The following is a 25,750-nucleotide window of genomic DNA, read 5'->3' on the forward strand; positions in this document are numbered from 1 at the left end:
AATTTTAATTTAATATTAGCATTATTGTAAACTTTTTATCTGTCATTCTACCTTGAATATATTCGCAAGGACATAAAAGTGGAGGCTTCCATTAATCAATGGCTCTATCTTCCTGTCACTCTGCACTGATACAAACTGTGCAAGTATTTTCTTCCACAAGTTCTCTTCTGTATTCTAGCCGAGTGAAATATTACTTTTTTGTCCTACACTATGCATTACTTCCTGATATTTTGTAGATATAGTGCCATTATCTTGAAGGCCGCGTGGCAATTCCTTATTGGATAGAGGAAGTGCTTGTAGTATTGCTTCAGGCATCCTATGATCTCATCGTGAGTTTAAACAACCCGAAGGTGATAAGTGGGAAACACGAAAATGTTCAAGGCTATCAATAAAACTCTAAGCCAATAGAAATACAGATAAAGATCTCATAAGATAGGGGTCTTTGGATTGGACTCTTACGAGTTATATAAATAGATTATCAGGCTCAACAAAAGTATCAACACCTATCCCTCCATTCTGAACTCTTAATTCACACTTTTTCATTGAAGTAAAAGAATATTTCTAAAGTGTTATAATGGCTGCCTCTACTATGGCTCTCTCCTCCCCAACTTTTGCCGGTGAGGCACTCGAGGTGTCTCCGGCTCATTTAGGTGTCGGCCGGATTTCCATGAGGAGGGCTGTCAAGCCTGCTGGTCCTTCTGGAAGCCCGTGGTACGGCCCAGACCGTGTCAAGTACTTGGGCCCATTCTCTGGTGAGCCTCCATCCTACTTGACTGGTGAGTTCCCAGGTGATTATGGCTGGGACACTGCTGGGCTGTCAGCTGATCCAGAGACTTTTGCTAGAAACCGTGAGCTTGAAGTCATTCATGCGAGATGGGCTATGCTTGGAGCTTTGGGTTGTGTCTTCCCTGAGCTCTTGGCCCGTAATGGTGTCAAATTCGGTGAGGCTGTATGGTTCAAGGCCGGATCTCAGATCTTTAGTGAGGGTGGGCTTGACTACTTGGGCAACCCAAACTTGATTCATGCACAAAGCATTCTTGCAATTTGGGCTTGCCAAGTGATCTTGATGGGTGCCGTTGAGGGATACCGCATTGCCGGTGGGCCTCTCGGTGAGGTGACAGACCCACTCTACCCAGGTGGAAGCTTTGATCCATTGGGCCTTGCAGATGACCCGGAGGCTTTTGCTGAGCTGAAGGTGAAGGAGATCAAGAATGGTAGATTGGCCATGTTCTCAATGTTTGGCTTCTTTGTTCAAGCCATTGTGACTGGAAAGGGACCTCTGGAGAACCTTGCAGACCATCTTGCAGACCCAGTGAACAACAATGCTTGGGCTTATGCTACAAACTTTGTCCCCGGAAAGTGAGCAGGAAATGTAGTACATTATCATGTATAAGTGTGAAAGTCGAGTAAATTTGAGTGAGTGTGAAGCTGAGACTGGTGTTCGGTGTTGCGTGTTTGTAAAAGATTTCTGCAGACATGAATTACAATTCTCTGTATCTTACAAGTGCTCGAGCTTTTATTCATTTCTGCAAACTAAAATAAATACCACAGAGCAATTACATTGTACACAGAAGGCATCATTTAACAAGAACATGATGGAGACCTATGACATTTTCTTCTTGAGCATCATCAAGATGGACAATACATGATTCATGCAAGGTCGATCTTCAGGATCAGGGAGTGTACAACTCAATGATAGTTTCAATAGCTCCACTAAGACATCATCATGATGGAGATGGTCCGTCGCAAGGAGCACAGGATCCACAACATGAAAAACATGTGACCCTGTTCCATCCACAAGTGCTTTCTGCACTGTTTCACGTAGACTTATTGGCAAGCCATCCACTTCTGTAAGCCCTGTTGGTCTCATTCTTGTTAGAAACTCCATTACTATTATGCCAAAGCTGAACACATCGACTTTGGTCGTTACTTTCCTCATGTAGGCAAGCTCTGAAAATTAAACAAAAGTAGCGATGGTCAGATATCAAAAACTATGAATAGATTTTTAGTTAAAATTTAATATGTGATTGTTAATTTACAGTTATGATTATATGTTATTCTAATTTATATTAAAAATAAGGATAAAAAATAGTAGTACCTTTTTTTGTCACAAAATGTATTTTTAATTGTAAAATCTTATCAATTTTCGTAGAGTATGGAAAAACAACTATTAAATAATTTCTTGTTTAAAATATAATTGAATTTTATTTGTAGGTTACAATACAAATTAATTAACTAAAAATGAAAATATAATTCAATTGAATTTTCAACTTGAGCTTATGCATTTGTACTCAATCCTTGTTTTACTCTCCCTTTTTCTTTAAGTATTTTTAAAAGGTGTCTAAATAGTAATGTCATAAAAGGACTAAGAAGACAACCTATTTAAGCATCTGACAAAGCACCTAAACATGAAAACAGAGAGAAAAAGAGGAGCAAATATGTGAAAAAAAAACAATATAAATAAATTAGCAACCTTTGTAATCCCTCTGTGTGTGTGTGTGTGTGTTTAACAACCAATGCATCAAGAAAAAAGGAAATTACCTGGTGCTAAATAACCAACAGTGCCTTGGAAAACTGTTGATGTGGACACAGTAGAAGCATCATCTTGCAAATGGAGGCCAAGCATTCTAGCTGTTCCAAAATCACTCACGTGGGCCACCCAATCTCCATCCAAAAGAATATTGGAAGGCTTTAAATCACAATGCACAATTGGAATATCATAACCAGAGTGCAAGTAATCCAGCCCATCAGCAACAGAGATGAAGACATTGAGCCTTTCAGATAATGTCCATCTAGATTGATCCATCTCTTCATCATGTGTTATGCTATCCAAATTCCCATTCTGCATGTACTCTAAAACTAGAGCCTTTATTTTCCTACTCTCCCAAGCATACCCCAGAACCTTGACCAAATTCCTATGCCTTAGTTGGCTCAAGATGCTTATTTCTCTCTTGAAAAGTTTGTCAGCTTCTGCAGAAAAATGGTCCAAATTCAGTTTTTTTATTGCCACTACTTTGCTATCTACCAATTGGCCCTTGTAAACAGTGCTCAAATTGCTCGCTCCAATGATGTTATCTGAGCTGAAAGAACTAGTAGCATTTTCTAGGTCCTTTCTATCAAATCTTTCAAGTGTCAAAGCTGATGTGTAGTCTAGTATTTCAAGATTCTCAAGCCTGTCAGAATTACGTGATATGGCACCTCGGATGAGAAACAGAATCACCAAAACCAAAATTAGGAGTAGAGCAACGGATCCAAGTGAGGCAATAATAGATATGCTCTTCTTGGATAGTGAATGAGTTTGCCTACATGGCACTAGAAATTTGGTTCCACACAGAGCAGGGTTTCCCATCAATTCAGATTCATCTATACGTGAGAATATTCCGCCTGATGGAACTTGACCTTCAAGTTGGTTAAAAGAAACATTGAGAATCTTTAGATTGGAGAGATTCGCGAAATTGTTCGATATAGTTCCCTTCAAGTCATTCTGGGAAAGATCTAGCAAAGTAAGATGCTCAAGCTTTGACAATATCTCGGGAATTTCTCCATCTAAATTGTTCCTTGAAAGGTTCAAGCTTTGAAGTAAGCCCATCTCATTGAAAGCCTTTGCTGGAATAGGCCCTGAGATATTGTTTCCTGAAAGATCAAGATTAAATAGATTTCTGCACCCAGAAAGTGTCTTGGGAATGACACCAGAAAGATTGTTGTTTGAAACATCAATGGCTTGAATCATCTCCATTGCACCTAGCTCTTCTGGTATAGCTCCAATAAAGTGGTTATGAGACAAGTTGAGATATAGTTGCATGTCTCTAAACTGTGCAATGACATCTCCAGGAATCGACCCTGCTAGATGGTTCTGTGACAGATCTAACATTAAGAGCTGGCTAAGCTGACTCAACTCTCTTGGAATTAATCCATTGAACATGTTCCCATGGAGGTCTAAATAAGAAAGCATCTTAAGCTTGGAGAAAGCCTTTGGGATTTGACCAAGTAGCTTGTTCTGATGTAGGTCAAGCTCGGTTAGTTGATTCAGTTCAAAGAGTTGATTAGGTATTGTGCCTTCTAACACATTACCATGCAAGTAGAGACCCTGAACAAGACTGAGGTTGGATATCTCTAATGGAATGTGACCAGAAAATCGATTATCTGAAAGTGCTAATGTCAAAAGTTGATTTAAGTTCCCTATCTCAAGTGGAATAGGCCCTTTGAAAGAATTTAAATTCAGCTGAAGCATCCTGAGATTAAACAGATTCTGGATAGTGGGTTTTAGCCTCCCACTAAAATTGTTGTCGCTCAAACTTAGAGTTCGAAGACTTGAGCAGTTCCAGAGATCATCTGGGATTTCACCAGACATTTTGTTTGATGTAAGAGACAAGAAAGTGAGATTAGGCATCCTTGAAAAGCCCACAGGAATTTTCCCATTTAGTGAATTAAAGGCTAAACTTACATTCACCATACCAGTACAATTGGTAATACTAGGGGGGATTTGACCATGAAAAAGGTTGTTGTGCAGGATTAGAAACTTCAATTTATGAAGCAATCCTATGTTAGAAGGAAGTTCACCTGAAAGGAGATTCTGACTCATTGAAACATAAGTTAAGTTCGTCAACTTTACGATTGATGAAGGAATTTGTCCAGTAAACTTATTTGAATGTAGGGTTAGAACTTTAAGTGATCTTAAAGATCCAATTTCAGGAGATATTATTCCCTCTAGCTGATTTTGTGACAGACCCAAGTTGGTTAATGATTTCAGCTGGAAAAGGGAAGAAGGGATTGTAGAATTTAACTTATTGCCATATATCCTTAATGTTTCCAAATGAACTAAGTTTCCTATCTCGAAAGGAATGCTTCCAGACAACTGATTTGTGTATAGTTCAAGGTTCACTAGCTTCATGCATTGACCAAGTTCAGAAGGGATTTTTCCAACCAAGGAATTTTCAAACAGGAGAAGATATTCTAAGTTTCCTAGATTCCCAATCTCTCCAGGTATCTCTCCTGACAATTGGTTTTGACTAAAATCTAGAGACTGTAAAGCCCTTAATTTACCGACAGGAGAAGGAATAGATCCAACAAACTTATTAGTAAATCCTGCAATTTGTGTAACGTTAACCAAATTGCCAATACTTGAAGGGATTTTACCATTCAGATTGTTAGAATTGAAAGCAATACTCAACAAAGAGGTGCAGTTAAATAAGCTTTCTGGGAGGCTTCCGTTCAGATTGTTATTACCCAAATCCAAATACTGCAAACCTTTCAAGTTTCCTAGCTCTATTGGGATTGGACCAGAGAGAGAGTTGTCAAAAAGAATCAACTGAGTAAGTTGGGAGCAAAAGCTGAGCTGAGGAGGGATGAACCCAGAGAATGAATTTGAGGTTAAGTCAAGAAGCTGGAGGCCCGAAAGGTTGCCCAAGAATGGTGAAATCTTACCTTGGAGCTTCTGGCCAACCTGAGCGAGTGACATGACATGTTGTGAGGACGGATCACAAGCAATGCCGGACCAGTTGCAATGATGGGTTGTGTCAACCCAATCTGCCAATGCTCCATTTGGGTCATGAGTGATAGAGCTTTTGAAAGCTTTCAAAGCTTCAATTTCAACTGCTAGTGAGCTTGATTCTGCATTTGAATGTATAGGTGAAACGGAAATGAACAAGACTATGAGTATAGACAAACTGATTTTTGGAGACATCAGCATTGAAGAATGTAAGACAGAGAAGATGGGTTGGCTTAGCTCAAGTCTGCAGATATGAGGAAATGCTGAACTAGAAGAAGCCTTTATATAGACCAAGTTTCGACTTTCAAGAAGAGTCGTGAACCCATTTGTGATAGAGGGTTTACACATCACATGCTGCTAAATCAATGATTAGCAGAGATTAAGAAAGGACGAAATTGTTCATTGTTTGGACAGAGACCTGACCATGTAGAAGCTGACTTCTAGTGTTCATAAAATCATGTCGCCGTTGGCGTATTGCCAAACAAGTTGCTTCCTATAATACAGATTGAGACCTTAGATAACGACGAGTTGACGACGATGTAACTGTAAAAGAGAGAGAGAAGTTGAAAGTGTGTTATCCATATTCAGAACCCAGTATCAAAAAAAGCAGCAATAGTACGTCTTATACGATTGGTGCAATGAACTTTGAACTTAACAGTTTCGAATGTTGTCAATAATTTTCTCCAACCCGTGGGACTAATTAATCAAGTATGACCATAGATTTTCGCAAAAGCAGGATCCAGTTTTGAGTATGATATTAGAAAACATGTGGTGAGTGACCCAGAAGAAAAGGGAAGCAAGTGGACTAATATATTATAGTGAGCGACGACAAGTGGTGTTAGAGATGACAAATAGCACAAGAATACTGCAACTGATGCATCAAACGCGGTATGGACTATGGAGGAGTCGGAGTGGGGCCCGTATTGATATGCAAGAACAAACTAAGTTGGCGATAAGGTTGGTGATACTCAGAGCTAAAGAAACTAACGGGGGTAATCATAGTATGGTGATGCCTTCCATTCATCGGTTAGGAGGCATTTTTCTAATTGGAATCTCGCACGTCTTCCGAGTCGGCAAAAGACATAATGGCTAAAACCACGTTCCAGTATTACCGGAAAAAAAAAAATATATGTGATTTATGACAGCTGTGGGATTTGAACCCACGCCCTTTCGGACCAGAGCCTAAATCTGGCGCCTTAGACCACTCGGCCAAACTGTCAGTTAGTATGTTTTGTGATGAGATTAATTATATATTCTTAACCTGACAAATAATCTCAGCCCCAATACCCGCCTATTACGTCTCTGAACAGAAACCCGAAATCCTGGTGCGAGCCTGCATGCGCAGAGCCAAGAGCAAAGATTCCTTTTCATATTAGCTAGGACGCAAAGATAGTGACATGGACATTGGATGAGATAAATATATGATACGCCAATGCTTTTATTTTTAAAAATTTAAGATCTCATATGTGCATGTATGAATATAAATTTGGTCCTTGTAATTTTAATCCAGTTGTAATTCAATTTTTTAACTTTGATTTATTATAACTCAATCTCCAAAGTTTTAACTCAATTATAAATCAGTCCTTAAACTTTTTTTTTTGCAATGTAGTCCCTCAAGTTTCAATCTCTTAAATATTTATCTCTGTATTTTAAAAAATAAAATTATATGCCTTGGTAGAGGCTTTTTGCACAAGCTTGTTGGAATATTTAAAAAGCTAGATGTAAAAAATTATACTTAACAGATAACATCCCTAACAGCAATATCGCCTTCTCCAACACTCAACAAATAAATAATAACTTGAAGCTTATATCCAAGATCAATCGCTTAGGCAAAAGCAACTCTACAAATGAAGGAAAATGGAGCCCACCTAAACTCGGATGGGTTAGACTCGACACTGACAGTTATGTCAACACTAATGGTGCTACAGTTTGTGGAAGTATCATCAGAAATAATAAGGATAATTGAATTAAAAAATTTTTCAAGTTCTTTGAATATCAACCTAGCATAGCAGCAAAACTTATGAGAATATTTGAAGGACTTAAACTTTGCTAAAATGTGGAACTACCAAGAATCAATATTTATTTTAATTTGATGGAGGCATTATCACTCATTAACAGTACCTACTCTGAGAGTCACCCTTATTCTGACACTATCAAGAAGATCAGAGATCTTGTTATGAGAGGTTGGATAATCACCTTTGACTATGTTCATAGAGAAGCTAACAAATGTGCTGATCTTTTAATTCACCAACCTCCGTATGATACTTTTAATATTATGATTTTTGTTGAACCACGCATGATTGTAGAAACCTCATGGTTTTAAATATGACTAGATTTTAGTCTTTTGCACGGTTTTATCATGGCCTTGTAATTCAAAAAAAATAAAATTATAAAAAACAAAAATATTTTAATATTTTAATATTTATAATATTTATAAAGATTAAAAGGGTTTAAAATTTTAAAATATTTTCAATTTTTATAATTTTATTTTTAAAAATATAGGGAGTAATATTTAAGAGGTTGAAACTTGAGGGACTAAATTGTACGAAGCAAAGTTTAGGAACTAATTTATAATTGAGTTAAAACTTCAAGGATTGAGTTATAACAAGTCAAAGTTGAGGGACTGAGTTACAATTGAGTTAAAACTACAAAGATCAAATGATTAATTTTTCCTAAAAAATTATAAAAATATGTAAAATATAATTTTAATTCAAAAAATATCCAAACCAGCATACATATATAGTTTGTTATAGTAATAATAAGAAAAACATAATCATTAACTATATTTTTATTCAATCTATGCCTAATTACCTAGTCCATACTAATAGATATAGTATTAATATCTTCTCCCTCTCGACCATCATCTATAAAAGGGTAGCTTCTATATTTTGTTCATCAAAAGATAAGTTTGTCACTCCTAAAATTCTACACCATCAAGGTTATCCTATTCATCTCCACTAACGTCCCACATCTTAGACTTGTCTTGTTTATATTCTTCACTTTTCTTAGCCAGAAGTTGCAATTAGTATGGACATAAATTAAGTCTTCTACCTTTTAAGGATTGAACTTGTTTCTTTTCATTGAATGAATGAATGAGTAGGTACCTCAATTTCTTTCTTAACATGATGAAAAGCAAGGCTGCTCAAGAAACTTAAGAGAAAGCTTTTGAGGTAGAGGGTTTGGAGAACCACGCATCACCTACTAAGATTTGGAATCTAATGTACACCTATCTTTAATGGAGTCAAAAGAAAAAAAAAATCATTTGCTTTTGATGAGAAATCAGCATAGTCAAGTGCAACCTTTCTTCTTTCATCAAGACCTGTAAAAATCATATTACATTCCCATGCTTTTTTATATTATAATCTAGAAAATTGTAATTTTTATTTTTTTATTACATCAAAAACTTATTTTTTTAAGAAAATTCTAATCTTTGACTTTAAAAACAAATCAAAAAACGATATTAGTAATAAAAATTTTAATATCATAATCTTTAATAAGATTTAATTTTAAAAAAATTTCCTTAAAATATCGATTTTAAATTATTGACTTGCAATATTGAAGTATCATATATGTATTAAAAATTAAATTTTTTAAATTCAAAAAATAATATTCTAATACTTTATGAATATATATAAAACAAGTATCAATATTGAATATGATGTTGAAATAATTTGAAGTGTACGCATATTATAGCATGCAAGTATATGCATCTAGCATGGGATGTGAATATCATGTCAATCTCGATCCATGATTGCCTTGATCCAAGGTATAAGAATTAAGACAGCTGATATCTTGCCAGTTTGGATTCTTACATTTTTTTTTTGGAAAAAAAAAGAAAAAGAAAATTTGTTTTTTTTTTAATGTATGACCTTTATCCAAGAAATTATTAATTATATTATAAACGATTTTCTTTGTTTTTTTTACCAACAATAAACGATTTTCATATTGATATTTCATGTGAATTTACATTCGGAAAGACGGAATATGCGTTGTGGTTCTTGGATATATTATGCGTGAGGGACTTTGGATTCGATCAGTGTTCTAAACATACTCACTGACCCAGTAATGTCAATTTGATTTAATCAAACAGTTATCATCAATGATTTTGTCATAGAATATTCAAAATGTATCAAATTTTAAATTTTTGGAGAAGACATCATAAGTATGAAGTATTCTAATTAGGCTGATTATTTTGAATTTTTGAAAGGATTAGAAATATATATTAATAATTTTTAAGTATCGGTAAAATTTAATTATTATAATGGATACACTTACTGAGTAAATACACTTAGGATACTCACTGAAATTCAATTTGATGAGTCAGGATCAGTTAAGATTATTAATTTAACAGGGGAGATTAGACCACTTACGCTTTCCAAAAAAAAAAAAAAACATATAGATCAGTTATAATTATATCGTAAATTAAGCCGTCCATAAAAGCTTCCCATGTTTAGGTGTCAAATGGCCATTTTTCAGATATCAATAACGTGAGGTTTTGTCAATTTTTTTAAAACGCATATCTTAGATGATTTATTAGTTAGGATTAGCATTCTAAATTTTAAATTATTACACAAATAACATCCTGAACTTTGAACTGTCAAAATGTGTAAAAAATTTTCTCAACTTTTAAATTTCGAACACATAAAATCTCACTATTAAATTAGAAAAAACAGTCATTATTTTGATAGTTATAAGATTTAGTCGCATGCTGATATGGCACTCATCTTAATCTTTAAAAATAATAACCACTTTTTCTAACTTAATGGCGGATTTTTAAGATGTTATTCATGCAATAGTTTAGGATTTAAGATATTTATTACACTAATACAAAAAAGGTTTTTTTACTGCTATTTAAAATAATTTTTTACAGTGATTAAAAAGGTGATGTTGTTTCAAAGAATGTAGAATGTCCCCATTTTTTTACATCGGTTATCCAACTAATGTAAAAACTAAATTTTCTATAATAGTTATATAACTAATGTTGAAACTATATCTAGAAATTAAAAAAAATTCACTAGGCACTTTTTACACTGTTTGGGATCCCAACTGATGTAAAAAGTCATGTTTTTACACCAATTGGGATTCTAACTGATGTAAAAACCTAACTTTTTACACAAATTTTACATCGATTATTACCATAATTGATGTAAAAACTTTGAAATTCTACAACAGTTATGATGATAACCGAGGAGGAAATGAGGGAGGGGGCGTGCGTGCAGGAGGAAAATGAAATAGGGGAGGAGACAAGTAGGAGCAAAATGAGGGGGAGGAAATGACATTTAAAAAATTTTTTAGAGTAAGTGAACCAACAATTCACCTACTATAAAAACTATACTGCACTTTATTAAAATTATAAAAATATCATTGTTTTAGTTTTTTACACCGTTTGTCTTATTAGTTATTTGCGTTTTAAATAACAAAACAATACATTTATATGTGCTCTTTAAAGTTTTTTAACGAAAATATATAGCTTAACAGAAAAATTAATATATATATATATATGTGTGTGTGTGTGTGTGTGTGTGTGTGTGTGTGTGTATCTTGATGGAATGTGAGCCCATTGCTTCACGAAAATGCAAATTTTGCATGGGTATGAAATTTTGGAGACTTAATTAACAGACATTGAATTTTAGATATTAAATCGATAGCTAAAAACTTAATAGAGTAAAAATTTCGCAAACTCTTCTTTAATGCATTGTTTTGTTATTTGGGGGGGGGGGGGGAGAATGACAAATAAAAATCTTTAAAAAATATTAAAGACTTGTTACTACTTAAACTTTAAAAATTTATACTTTTTTATAAAAAAATTACAATTCCAAAGTCTTTATTTTATATTATTTTTTATAATGTCTTCAATTGTCGTTATCCCGTTTATCCCTCATTCAAATAACCGTAGGGAAGCATAAAAAGGGAGGAAAAGGATGGGGAACCAAACACGCCATATTTTTAGGTGTGAGCTACAGGAATCAACTCGAACAAACAACTGGAAAAAGAACCCAATAGTGTGTTTGAATTAATAGAGTTTTGAATTTAGATTTATACCAAATCATTCATTTGGATACATAAAAATGTTTTTCAAATCCTAATCAATTTTTTTATAATTTTCATTTTTCATTACATCCTAGTATGTTATTTGAAATTTCAATCACTTTAAATTTTTTATTCTCTTTATGTTTTCACTATCAATATCTTTATAACTTGTGTATCTTTTCACTTCCCACATTGATCAAAAAATAATAATAATAATAAAGGTAAACTTAGCACTTTCAATTTTTCATAATTTTTGTTTTGAATCTAAATTCATCCATGAGAAGGTTACTATTAATTAAGTGGACATAGTGTGTAACATCCCTTTTTTTTAATTAAGAATTAATTGTGAAATTGAGGGTTCAAAATTATGAGGTTTTATCAGGGAGGAAATTTGAATATGAGATCATTAGAGGTTAATCATATGTTTAGGCACTTCATTATGGTTTGTCTTGGGCTAAGGATGAAGTATGAGGGCTAAATGGGGTTGAAAACGGATATTGACCCAAATCTAGCCCAACATTGTGGCCTAAGTGAGGTGCGGCATCTTGCACTATCCACTGTGACACATGATGCATCCACTACAATATAACATCCTCAAAAGTTAACCCCCTGATTAAGTAAGTTAATAGAGGGTAGTTAAGGAAATTCAATAATAATTGTGTTTGAGAATAGTTAGAGAGGGCTATCAAGCCTACTAGGCTTTTTCTGCATCCTTGGATCAGGTCTGGTGTTGTATTGGGCCAACTAGGCCCAACTTCACAATTCGAATTGCCTTCACAAAGGATGGCAAAAATCTAACTTAAGAAACGTAAAAACTCTAAGCAAATAAGTAAGGTTACCTTTACTAATCCACCTCACATTCAAAATCCAAGATAATCGAAGGACTAACCCAAAAGGGATCACCAAGTTTGTAATTTATAGAAATAGGATCTCAAATTTTCAAAATTTAAAAATTATTCAAAGTCACTTAACAAACTTCTAATCAAAGTAAAATAGTGTTTTAAAAGCATAGGGTACCTCGTACGAGTGAAAATACACAAAAAAAGTTGAAAATTAACAAGGAAGGAAAAACAGAGCAATACGCTGCGGCTTGTGTACATGTGCTAGGACTCCTCCTTTTCTATGTCACATGCAGTGATGCAGGCATCATGTGCCACGATGTGTTGCACATTGTAGATAACAAAATTGCTATCATTTGACAACAAGTTAGGACAACTTTCCATTTAAAATTAAATTTTATGTTTTAATTGCTATTTTATTTTAGCTTTATTTTAATTTGCTCTTCTTCTCTCTACCTCTAAATTTTATGCTTTAATTGCTATTATTGATTAACATAGCTTTATATATTTTTCATATGAGATTTTACTTGCTATAATCAATTGAAATAGTAAAATAAGAGCAATTTAGCCCGGCTTGGATGATTATTCATACTTTATTTCTGGTGTGGTCAATATACAAATATGGTTGTTAAGTTATAGATTAAGGGAGGTTTTAATTACTTCATAACTTAATTTCTTGTTTAATTCTTGAATGATAATTTGAGAAATATATAATAAAACCAAAATAATAAAATTAAATAAATTTAATTTATTTTATGGATGAGAAAGATTAAGTTTAGGTAATTGGATTGTGATTGATTGCGCTGTTTGTTCTTGGTAATTTTCTCAGTTGAATTTCCTTTATTTATCTAACTTTAGTTTAGTTTTTTTTCAAATTAATTTCTCCAAAAAAAATTCTCTCACTTTTTAGCTTTTTATAATCCTAATTCAAGTAATGAATCCATTGGCTTTTAGGGAGACAACCTAAATTGTGTTTTACTGCAAAGTTTAATTTTTATTAATTAAACTTGAGAGAAAGCAAGGACAAGAAATGAATGTTTGCAAATGGAGTCATGAAAGAATATGTGGATGGGGTGAAGGAGTTCATTAGATTTGCACTAGAGCATGAGACAGATCATAATAACAGTGTATTCCCTTATGTAATGTGTGGCCTCTTGAAGAGAGTAAGAACAAGCGAGCTGGACGGCCATTTAGTGTGCTATAGAATCAATCATTCTTGTACATATTAGTATAAACATGGTGAATCAAGGGATGCAACTAATAGAAGTCATGGGTCTAGCAATACATGCTTGTTACATGATTTTGAAACAAAGTATAGACAAGGATAATTGTGTTGAAGAGGAACTCCAAGACTGTCCTGAAATGCTTGAAAAGTTGAGAAATGATGTAGGGAGACCTTTATACATTGGTTGCACTGAATTCTCAAAATTGACTATTATGTTAAGATTATACAATTTGAAAGCAAGAGACAAGTTAACTGATATGATCTTCACCTCATTTCTTTCACTTATTCATGAAATGCTATCAAAGGATAATAAACTTTTAACCTGAATATACGACAATATATCATCATATATTGGACAATTATGATTATAACCATCCAATATAAGCTGTTTATATTGGACGGTTATAGTCATAACGGTCCAATATGTTCTTCTCTCTCACAACCCATATATTGGGCCACATATTGGGTGATTTTTTGGCTTGTCCAATATTATAATATTGGATGGTTGCAAAAAATGTCTAGTATTTATTTTCTTAATATATGACGAAGGCATATTAAATAGCTTATAGCCGTCCAATATAACCAAAAAAAATCGTCCAATATGCCTTTTTTTGTAGTAACAGTCCCTCTATGTCTTCCATCACAAATTCACGGCAGATGGCATAACTAGGCAGATGGTCCCCTTTTTACAAAAAAGCTCGTGTCTTTGAAATTGAGTTCTGGAATGGTCATTTTAACCCTTTTAACATTTTGTAACTTATATTTGGACAATTTAATCCCAAGAAACCATGTTTCATTTTTAATTACCATTTATATAACTTTATTGGATCTAATTACTTGTTTTCAAGCGGATCCCATTGGGTACACTTTATTTGAGTTACTAACTTCTTAAATTATGATGGTAAGTTTATTTTATTATATTTAATCTTTTCTACCATAATATTCTAACTTGAGAAATGTTTTGATTGTAACAAAAAACATTTTTTACCATGGTAAGACTTTATAAATGATTTTGACTCTCATTACCATCACAGCCCTTTTTCTATGATGGTAAGGCTTTCAAATAATATTTAAAATTTTTTCTATGATGGTAAACTTTTATTACCGTGGTAGTGTTTGAAAAGTACAGTTTTATCATGTATTATCATGATAGACTATTTTTTATCATGATATGTGTTTAATAAATAAAATTGGTTTGTGAAATCATATAATTTAAAAAAAAATCAGTGTCAATTTTTAAAATATTACAGTGTGTATTTCATCAGGTAGGTAGCGGGCGTGACTCGTCATAATAAAAATATGAGTACTATCTACAAGATAAGTATGTGATCAAATATATCTACTCGAGGAAAAAAGAAAGTAATATGAATCATTAAACACTTTAAATACTAATCAGGTTAAATTAATGAAATTAATTATTAGACCCGACCCATAACTTGAATCAGGTGGGGTTTTACAAATCCTGAAGAAAAAATAGATAAATAGATACATAGATAGATTCATCATTGATATTTGGATAACAAAATTAATTAATTTTAAAGGCAAACACCATGATTTTATGAAAATATATCCAATTATCTTTCTCTATTATATGCCAAAATCAATCAATTACAAACTCAAAATCAAACATTCATTAACAAGATGTTCAGATATATTTTTACAAATTATAATAATATTAATATTTTTTTTTTTTAACAAATATCGAAACTGACGCATCAACTGTGTAAAACATCTATACCTATACCCTGCCTTAAGGTTTTCAATATGACAACAATCCACAGCAATTAATCGCAACCACACACTATATCATAGCTTTGTTTTCGCTACTCAAAAGTTACTTCGATCTCTCTCAACATGGTTGTGTCTTCATTCCACTTTCACCTCTCTTCATTTTTCTTCTCCCTTCTCACCTTCAACACGTTAATTATGTTAATTACTTCTCGCCTTCAACACACACACACACACAACATATTATAATTGGCCTTGTAACTGCTAAGTGATTTTAAATTTGCTTGAGCAAGAGGGAATAATGTGAAGTTTGACAATGGACAAGAAAAAAACAGATACTACGGACTCTCTGGTTTTGAAAACGTTTGGTGTAGATGATGCTTAGCAGTAAAGTAAATATGCAAAAGAACAGCTTAGTGACGTTTCTTTACGAGAGGAGGGGTGGTATGTGGCGAAGCCTTCAGCGAGCAATGCAAAGTCACGTTGAGAGCGATCACGTGAGAGATATCATATCAGTACGATGCTGAGATGGGCAGCAACTTCTGGAACTGTGACTTCTATTCCCATGCTCTTCTTCTTGTCTCTGACCCAAGTAAGCTATATTTTTGTTTCTTCTTTACCTGACTTGACGAGCCTATCTGGGTTTTATTCTTTGGATTTTGAAGTCTGAACTAAACCCACTTGATCGATCATTTTAGTTTCTTGCAGCTTATGGTCGCTGCTGATCTTATCCGTAGGGGGAATTGAATGACTCGCTTGAAATACAAATTGCCTTTGATTGATGGTTTAGTTAGTACTAAAATACGTTTAAACGGGATGTGTGCGCGTCAGTGTGTGTAACCTGATGAATTTTAAAATAAAGAACTTGATACGTTAGCTGGTTAAAAACTAATTGAAAAGAAGCTAAAAGGACCCGTGTTTGTGTGGGGCATTCCGAGAATTGAACTCGGGACCTCTCGCACCCTAAGCGAGAAGCATACCACTAGACCAAATGCCCATTGAGGTTATTGGTGTCCTTTTATATTTTAATATTAGTTTTATTTTTTTTATCGGCCTTATTAATCTCTCTTAATCTCAAGACACGAACGCGAACAGGATAAGACAAAGGTGTTATGTTGGACAAAAATCTGATATCATAACTAAGAAAAAGCTAGACAAAGAAAATAAAAAAAAAACAAAGAAAGAAAACAAAGAAAAAGGCAAGGCTAAAACCTTAAGAAATATTATAAACTTGATATGGTTTGATAATTTATTTTTGGAAAAGTCACATCCAAAAACTTCTCAAAAAAATTATTTATAAATAAAAACTGACAACAAGTCATATTAAAAAAAATCATATTTTCATTTTAATATCAATCAGTTTTGTATTGATTTTTGTTTGTGAATATTTTTTTTTTTATGAGTCCTTGCATGTGATTCTGCCTTAATTTTTTTTATTGATTTTTCTTTTAAAAAAAATCAATTAGTTACAACTTACATTATTTTCAGGACTAATGTATCCTCTTGAATTCTCATTCGGGGTGCATCACAAATTGAAACTGACAATCACCAAAATATAAATTAATAACTAAATAAACATTTCGAATTTTCTTTACAGTAATATAATAATGCTAATTAAACTGACGTACTTTTAAATATGACCATTTTCAACTTCTAATAAAAAAAGCCTAAAATCTTGATCTCAACAATTATGCCGAGAATTTCATAGTTGGTGACTCCTTATGCTATGTTTAGTATTTTGGAATTAAGAAGACTAATACAGAATTGAAAATGGAATCTACATTAGGGCCCGTTTGGTGTGATAAAATTGAGAGGGTGGAAATGGATATGGAGTTGGAATTAAAAAAAAATTATATTTGGTTGGTTAAAATGAGTTTGGACTTGGCTTCCACATAAAAATCATTTTCGTCAATTTTGATGGAATTAAGTTCCATCAAAAAATCTCTGTTTTGCAATTCCAAATTCCACTTTTTCTTGAACGACGGCAACCTCAGCATAATGAAGATTGACCTCTAACATTCAATCTCCAACCTCTAGTACTCAGCCACTGTTGCTCGTGCTATTCCTTTCACCAACATCGATGACCTTCTCCCTCACTAATTCCACCTATCTCTTTGTCTTCTCATCCACTGAATTGAATGACAGTGGCCTTCTCTACAAATGGTAAGGATAAACCAAAGTTTGTGAACAACGAGGATGAACCAGAATCTCTGGCGACCTCTAACAATTTCACGATCTCTCCTACCAACAACGGGTCTTCTTTTTCACGACAATGACTGTCACACCCCAACTTTACTAACTAAAAACTTAACCAAATATTATAGTAAAAAAAATCTAAACTATTAACAAATAATTACTATGGTATATTGATTTAAAGCCAATTCTTGAATTTATTTTGAAAAGATGATCATGATAGAAAAGAGTTAATCTACATTTTAAAAAACTACCATATTTATAAAAATTTCATCTACTAAAAAGATATTTAAAATCTAGCATTGGTAAAAACAACTAACTAGTTAAAAAGGGCTACAAAGGTTATAAAAGTTTGCACTTACTATTTAAAATCATAAATACAATCCTAGCATGGTAGAAAAAAGTCTACCATGGTAGATAGAAAAGAACAAAAAAAAATAAATATTCCATTCAATAACAGTCTAAGCTTACTAAAGCCTGCAACGTGCATGTCACATCTCACCATAAATACTCAAATATTTATTTTAATAAATGTCTCAACACTTAGAATCTTATATTAAAGTATTTGTTCTAAATAGATCCATTAAGTAATTTCTATGGCCTTAGGCCTCAACTAATAATACTCTTTTCAGTCATTAATAAATAATAAATAATTTTAAAGCTCAACCTAAATGACAAGTAAGTCTTATACTGACAAATGATTATTTTACAAACTAAAATAGAACTTAAAGCTTACTCCTCAAGTTAAGTCCTAAGGTTCCAAACGCTTTCCCCTTACTCCACTAAGCTTACATAAAATGTTAAAGAGAGGAGTGAGCACTAACGTCTTAGTAACCCAATGTTTAACCATGTATACGCAAACTACAACCACACACAAGTAAGTGCCAATGTTTTTAGAACCAGACCCGACATTGAATCGGAAAAGTCAGCGGTTCACAGTTCGCATGGTTCAATCGGGTTGAACCACTGGTCTAACCGGTAACGTAATAATTAAATAAAAAAAATTATATATGTATATAATAATTTAAATATAAGAAATACATATGAAATTGCTATTTAACTTAAAAAAATTAAATATTTTAAGTTTATCATGACTTAACAAGCCACATGATACAACATAATATCAAATGATTAAAAAAATTAGTTATTTTTAAAAAAATTGATAAAAATTTAAAAAAAGTTTTTTTTGAACAATTTGGTTTTTTAAAACTAGATCCGATTCCCGGTCCGACCGCCGGTTCGAAACGGCTCAACCCTTAAAATGACTTTTTCTTTTGAACCAGACCGGTCCGACTGGCTGGTCCAGTCCGGTTTTAAAAACACTGGTAAGTGCATAAGAATTATTCAGTTATAACATAAGAATTTCATAGGATATAGATCATAACATGTCAATATGCAATACCAATACTATCCCTTGTTATTTCATCTATCCTTATTACGCTAACTGGAACCATAAGCTTAAATATAGTCTGGCCTACATGTTGGACTGATCAAACTTCTCCAGTGCTCGAGATATACTTGGCCAAAGGTGCAGAGCCCAAGCAGACTGTTGCTCCCCTCCTTGAAAAACCCCAACTAGGAGGTGTCACTGTCCCACATTCCCTCTTTACAAACCTAGCTAGGTAAGTAATGAGGAACGAGGCTTTGAAAAAGGCCAACCACTATGCACGCAATGGAGACAAACCATGTGGTCACTAGATCGTATATACATCAACATCATCATCTCCTCATCAACCCATCCCCCAATGCATACAGCACATATACAACATTCACATCATATACAAGCATGCTTGAAAGAAATAAACTACTCTTAAATAATATATAATTTTCATCAAAGAAACATTATTAACCTACATTCACATCATATACAATATTGATAAGATTCAAGTAATATATGATTTTCTTACAATTAAATTTTATGGTATATGCATTTGTTATCAAACACAGAGCTTACACACATGCAGAAAAATCTCAAGTTATCTATTCTCCTTAAGCTAATAAGTAATCCCACAACAAAAATTCAAGCAAATAAAAGCTCTTAGTGAGATTCTACATAAATCACATACATACAAAAATATTAAGATACAATTTAAAGTTACTAAATATTACTTTAAAATTATTTTGAGATAACTCTAAAATTACTCTAGGACCTTAAAGTTATTCTAAAGGACTCCAAAATTTTTTCTTTTTTTTTTCTTAAGACCCATGTCCCTTTATAATTTAATTAATTTGTTAGATTAGTCTGAGTTCATGCTAAATTTTAATTATACAAGTTTTTCAAATTAAATCTTTAAATGTTAATATAGATTTTTGTTTTAAATAGATATAAGGCTATACGTGACTGGGGAAGAGTAATTATTAAAATTTCATAAAGGAAGGTAATTCTTATATTATATCATATATGTATACAAGATGAAAGCTACTGTGAAGAAAAGGACAAACGAGGAGGAAGGACTGTTAGTATATATGTTTATAACTCAAAAGCTAGAGGAAAGAAAAGGACAAACAAGGAGGAATGACTTGACCAATAGTTCGCGTATTGTGCGTGTAAGCATAGATTTATTATATGTGTATAAGGCACGGGAGGAGGAAAATGAAAGATAGATGGGAGGAAAGACAGAGAAGGATACCAGCGAGTGCTCCTGGAAAACAGTAGGCGGCCGTATTTAGAGAAAAGTGAATAAAACTAAATGAACCTAGGGGGTAGGGTTTTGATATATTTTAAACTCCTAAATTTATAAACTCAAACTAATTTTCTTTTCATTAATTATTATTATCTTTATAATATCTTTTAAAACTTAACAAGATTATTTAACTTTTAATATTATATATATATATATATATATATATATAACACACACACACACAAACAACTATTACTAAGTGATTACTTAATTTTATAGTCTTTATAGTGGCTATCAACAATCTAAGGCCAAATAAAATTTAGGATGTTACAAAGTGATTCAATGGTACTAGACTTAGCATCAACTTCCTTAAGGTGGTAGAGGTTGGAGGTTCGAATTTAGGAAGGTTCCAAAAGACTCCCGTGAGGGTGGGGTGAGAAATAACCTGAGTATCACTTTAGGAAAGCCAGCCTCCGCTGCAGTGATATGAGTGGGTTCAATCCAAAAGACCCTCAGGAGGGTGGGATGAAGGATGTTGCAATGATAATGATGAAGGCTACCCATGCAATTGAAGAGCAAGGATGATGAAGTCAGTAACATGGTTCCAGCGACAATCTTCTTCGAGCTAGACCCTGAGCTTCTTTAGTTAGTACAGCATCATCATTTGGTCTTCTTCTTCTTTTCTGGTGGAAGTCTAGCGAAGATGGTTCATGATGGTTGCTTCTAAAATCTATGGGTAGGAGCTTTTTTTTTATGACAAAATTTTCGATGAGAAAACTGGAGAGGATGAATTGCTTGCATCTCTTCCGTTGTATGCTTTGTCTTCTTCATCAATGTGAGTTACACGATGGTCCTTTGATCTGTGGCGAGGCATTTTTTTTTTGATAAGAGGGCATTTTAGTCGTTTCTTGTTTTTAAGATTAATATTGAATAAAAATAATATCTAAAATTTCATGAACAAACTAAATATATTTTTAAAACTTATACTCACTTTCATATCCATTTCTACTTCCATCAAAATTATTTCCACCATCCCAAACATAGCATTAATGTTAGTTTGTATGCTGCAAATATGATCTTTGGGAGTTTCAATTCTTTAAATTGTACCTTGTGCTACTAATCAATTAGACTTTACTTCTCCATATGACGTGCGGGGAGATTAAAAATAAATTGTAGTTAAATATTTAGTAATTTAATTTTATTGTTCAAAAATATTACAAATATGATAATCATCAAGAAAAAAATATCTAATTAAAATTACAATAATTAATACTTCTTCCATTTAAAAATGTAAAGTATTTTTTAAAGAGTTGGATGTTAAAAAATGTAAGGTATTTTAAATCTTTCGGAATGTAATTATTGTCTTTTTTTTAAATTTACCCCTATTAATAATGACTTTATATTTTATTATAAGGTGTTTAATAGAGGTAAATATAAAAAAATATGGTCAATTAAAAAGTATATAACTATTTTATTAAGAGATGAGATTCAATAAAAATATTTTATATTTTTAAATGAAAGAAGTAATAGTTGAATATTAAATATGCTGGAACAAAAAAAAGTTGAAATTAAATATTATCAATGCAGATGTTGTAAAAGACGGCTAATATATTATTGGCCGGAATCATGAAAACATACTCTACAACAACAAAAAAATGAGTATAAAAAAACTAATAACGAATAGAATGAGTTAAAAGTTTTTTTCCTTCCTTCGGTTTTTTTGTGTTTTTTTAATAATAAGTGAGGATATTTAATAATAATGATAAGAAAATTTTAAAATATTATCACATGATTGGGTAACTAATAAGAATAGTTTTAATTGAAAAGATTGATATGTAATTTAAATTTTGAACTCTAGATTCAACAGCGATTTGAATGTTACACCTTTAAACAATACATATTTTGAATAATAAATAATTAAAATTAAAATAATTTTATCTTATCATTAAATTTAAATAAATATCCATTAATTTTTTTAAAAAAATGGGGCTGTTTGTGTGATTTTTTTAAAATGAGGGTAGGAGAGAAAGGGAAGTAAAATTTAATAAAAATTGCACATTAAATTTCAATTTTTTTAAAAATAGCAAGCATTTGTTTAAATGTAACGATAAAGTGAAATTATTCTAATTTGAATTGTTTAAGTTTTAAAATATATTTTTTAAAAGTTTATAGTTCAAATTGCTTCTGAATCTATATTTTAGAGTTCAATTTACATACTAATTATAAATGAAAAACATATTATAATACCATTGTTTTATAGATATTTATTAATTAATAATTAATGTTACTTATTAAATTATGATATACTTATTCCTTCTAATAATCAAGCTATCTTATATTTTTTAATTAGTCAATTAAAAAATTATTTTTTACCAAAAATTAAAAAATTATTTTTATTAAATACACATAAATTAAAAATTAATAAATTGGATCTATTCATTTGATATTTAAAATTAAAGAATAGTAGCTGATAGAGTCAAATTTGAAAATTAAAAGACAGCCGTTTTGTTTTCACGAAAAACCAGCCAGCTGTCACGCAGGGGCCAGGGCCAAAGCCCAAAGTTCCAACGCCGAAGAAGAGCTCAACTCGTCTCTCGAACTCTGTTCGAACCCAGATCGCCGCCGCCACATTCTTCTGCACGGCGCCGTCATCCTCACCTACTCTTCACGACGTCGTCGCTCTCTCCTCTTCTCGTCCGAGTCGTCGCCTCTCGCTCTCACCTTCGTCTTCTTCACGTCTGAGCCTGGCGTCTGGTCTGGCAGCAGAGAATTGAAAGGCATTAACAAATCCCTCGCCCACTGGGTAGAGCGGATCCTCTTCCCGTGGTCCCTGTGCTTCCGACACCGGCGTCAGCCCCAAGTTTGCGTGTTCTGTTGTTGTTGATGGTGAACAAACAAAGCTGGCAGTAATGTTTTGGAGAAATTTGAAGCAATTTGGACTCTCTGCCAGAGAACTACGGGATATGGCATTCTCTCTTGTCAAATTATCCTGTTGTCTTCATGTCACCGCCACCTATCTCGTGGATCCTATTCAGGTAAGCCCTCCCACCCCAAAAAAAAAGAAAAGAAAAGAAAAGAAAAGAAACCCTTATGTTTACATTCTATTTCAAGATAAAGACATCAAAAGAGCTGGTTCGAATGTGCAGATCTATGGTCCTAGCATGCTTCCGGTAATGGGTCCGATGCCTACCATTATATTGACCGAAAGGAACTCCCCACGTTTTGGTAAAGTTGAGCGCGGGGATATTGTTATTGTGCGGTCACCTGAAAACCCTCGAAAGTTGATGTGCAAGCGCTTGCTTGGATTGGAGGGTGATGGTGTCACATTTCTCGTCGATCCTAAGTATAGTGATAAATGCGAGACTGTAGTGGTACCGTTGATTTCCCATGTACATTTTTCAGTTCCAGATGATTCAGAAGGACTATTTTAAGAGTGATTTTGACATCTGTTGATTTGTATCTTCGTGAATGGTTATGGAGATTTTGTTTGCTGAGTGTTTGCCTCACTTGCTTAGGTTCCCAAGGGACACGTTTGGGTTCAGGGAGATAACATATATAACTCCAGGGATTCAAGACAATTTGGTCCTGTTCCTTACGGTCTTCTTCATGCCAAGGTCTTCTGGAGGGTAAGTTCGGATCTGTCATCACTTTCTTTGTGTTCCCTCACTTTTTCTCTGCTGTTTTTCGCTGCTAAACTTTTATTAATTTTGTCCCTAGTTATCGCCGCCTGGACCCTTGGGCAAAAACTGATCCAAGATTTCAGCTTTGTGAAGCTCAATTCCTTAGCGGTATTATCACTCTTTTTATTCAATTCCTAAATGTGTATACTCGCCCGAGTTTCATTTTAACGTACGAGGTGCCATTTCACCCTACTTGGAGTTATAAAACTCGTGGTTCCCAGAAGATGAAAAGCTGGGAGGTGAGACATTGTTGATTGTTAATTAGTAGCATCAACTGAGGAGTGTTGTCTTTTCAGTGACTGTGTATTTTCCGTGGTTGAACACATTCTTTTATATGTATGCCATGATTAGCCTATAAAGTCTGGTGGAAGACCATTTGATATCCTGTTACTATTAGATTGTTGTCCTGTTGAAGAAGGTTATTGGAAATGAGGAGGTCCGGGCACGGCTTTAATTTTGTCAATCTCAGTAAGAAATGCTATTATGAACCACTTTTACTGTCGTGTTTATTTCTCATTCAAGAATAGATATGCCAGGATGATTTAATGAATGAAAATCATGGCAAAAATAGATATTGGAGAACATCCAACATGATATTTTGGGTTTTTTTTTTTTTTTTTTCCATGGGAAGGTCAAGATGTTTAAGGTTGGAACCGCAAGATTTTGAAACTGTGGTTACCATGCATTCTGAATTTGAAGTTATAGTTGTCAGTTTAGAATTGACGTATGAAGCAAAAATATCTTGGACAGACTATAAAAGACTGTCAAACTCCGAAGACATATGAGCTCCCTTTTGCCACTCTGATCCTGAAGTCCCACAAGATGCAAATTCCAAAACGGACATTCTCCAATATAGTATCTTTTTCCTTCAAAGAGCTCATTACAGTCTCATTGATTCCGTTCCTTCTCGAAGCTTCGGTTTCAGATTGGATTCTCCGTGACCTTGTTCTGCGCCACTCTTGACACTGAATTGGGACTGAAAATTTAGAGCATGTTTGGATTGCATTCTAACCTTAGTTAGAGTGGGTCAAACTGAAGTTAGGATGCAAAATGTTACAAAAATCTTGTTTGGATTATCATAAGTTTTCAACCTCAATTAGCATGCAAACGAGCATTATTCAAGAAGCCCACTAACCTGGCTTTTGGTTTTCAGCGTTAGCGTTGCTGCTCGTTGGAAGCATTAAATGCATTTTAAATTTTTATGCTTTCTCTCTCTTGTCTTTTATCAACTTGAGCTTTGCCTTTAGCATATCTAGCATGAGAGAACAGGAAAAAAAAATATCAACCAAACAGAGACCAGCTACGGTGGACGATTTGCGATGCGAAGGAAGAACAATGGAAGCTTTGCGTGCACACCCACACACATAGCAGCGTCGACTAGTTTTAAAAAAAGCTAGGAGGAATCAGCTACAAAATATGATGGAGAAAGAAGAAGAATCCATGAACTTAATAGCGACAAACTGAACTCCTCTGCGCACGCGCTTGTCAACAAAACGAACAAGAAGAACAAAGGAGATAGAGGATGATGGAGGAGGAAGAATGGTTGGAAAATCACTTCGATTGGGAACGGAAGAGAAGAATTGAGAAGGGTTTTTTTGAAGCTGTCTCCTACTCCCTGTTTTTTTTTTATATGCAGAACACGAATGAAATGGAAAATAGGGGAGAAAATCTGATTTTTTTTTCTAAAAAGGGTATTTTGGTAATTTTGTAGTGTTTAGAGCAGAATAAAATTTATCCCTTATCGCTGCGGAGACTCGACAATATGTAGGCGACAAGTACAGACTCCATCAAGCCAATAACTTCTTGTTGCATCTATTTTAAAATTATAAAGTTATAAAAATATCATCAAAACATGTTATTAATAATTTTAATATCATAATTATTTTCTAAATCATTGCATGTCCATATTATGAATTTCACTAACATTTAAGTCAAAATACCAA

The 25,750-nt window shown here is 33.3% G+C and overlaps 3 protein-coding genes and 2 non-coding genes across 6 annotated transcripts; 2 read left to right on the forward strand and 3 right to left on the reverse strand.

Moving 5' to 3' along the window:
* The first annotated feature begins 480 nt into the window (after positions 1-480).
* Positions 481-1,504, forward strand: LOC129305783 (chlorophyll a-b binding protein of LHCII type 1-like). The gene has a single exon (XM_054945866.1). The coding sequence runs from the start codon at positions 575-577 to the stop codon at positions 1,361-1,363; it is 789 nt and encodes a 262-aa protein (XP_054801841.1). The 5' UTR covers positions 481-574; the 3' UTR covers positions 1,364-1,504.
* On the reverse strand, positions 1,497-6,048 carry LOC129305781 (LRR receptor-like serine/threonine-protein kinase FLS2). The gene is made up of 2 exons (XM_054945863.1): positions 2,542-6,048; positions 1,497-1,950 (listed from the first exon to the last, which is right to left on the reverse strand). Exons 1-2 carry the CDS (start codon positions 5,834-5,836, stop codon positions 1,604-1,606), a joined length of 3,642 nt encoding a protein of 1,213 aa, XP_054801838.1. The 5' UTR covers positions 5,837-6,048; the 3' UTR covers positions 1,497-1,603.
* A 579-nt stretch (positions 6,049-6,627) lies between these two features.
* Positions 6,628-6,707, reverse strand: TRNAL-UAG (transfer RNA leucine (anticodon UAG)). The gene has a single exon. It is a non-coding gene; the product is annotated as a tRNA-Leu (tRNA).
* A 9,528-nt stretch (positions 6,708-16,235) lies between these two features.
* TRNAP-AGG (transfer RNA proline (anticodon AGG)) lies at positions 16,236-16,307 on the reverse strand. Its single transcript has one exon. It is a non-coding gene; the product is annotated as a tRNA-Pro (tRNA).
* Positions 16,308-22,636: 6,329 nt separating this feature from the next.
* On the forward strand, positions 22,637-24,959 carry LOC129304727 (uncharacterized). 2 transcript variants are annotated; one of them, XM_054944489.1, is made up of 4 exons: positions 22,637-23,162; positions 23,274-23,516; positions 23,643-23,753; positions 23,845-24,959. In XM_054944489.1, the coding sequence occupies exons 1-4, from the start codon at positions 23,037-23,039 to the stop codon at positions 23,875-23,877; spliced, it is 513 nt and encodes a 170-aa protein (XP_054800464.1). In that variant the 5' UTR covers positions 22,637-23,036; the 3' UTR covers positions 23,878-24,959. The 2 variants fall into 2 exon arrangements, with proteins under 2 accessions (XP_054800464.1, XP_054800465.1); XM_054944490.1 differs by having other exon boundaries at positions 22,639-23,162; positions 23,274-23,498.
* The last annotated feature ends 791 nt before the right edge of the window (positions 24,960-25,750 follow it).

Source organism: Prosopis cineraria, unplaced genomic scaffold (assembly GCF_029017545.1).
Source record: "Prosopis cineraria cultivar Desert tree isolate PC_DT_omini unplaced genomic scaffold, ASM2901754v1 PC3, whole genome shotgun sequence".
NCBI classification, from domain to species: Eukaryota; Viridiplantae; Streptophyta; class Magnoliopsida; order Fabales; family Fabaceae; genus Prosopis; species Prosopis cineraria.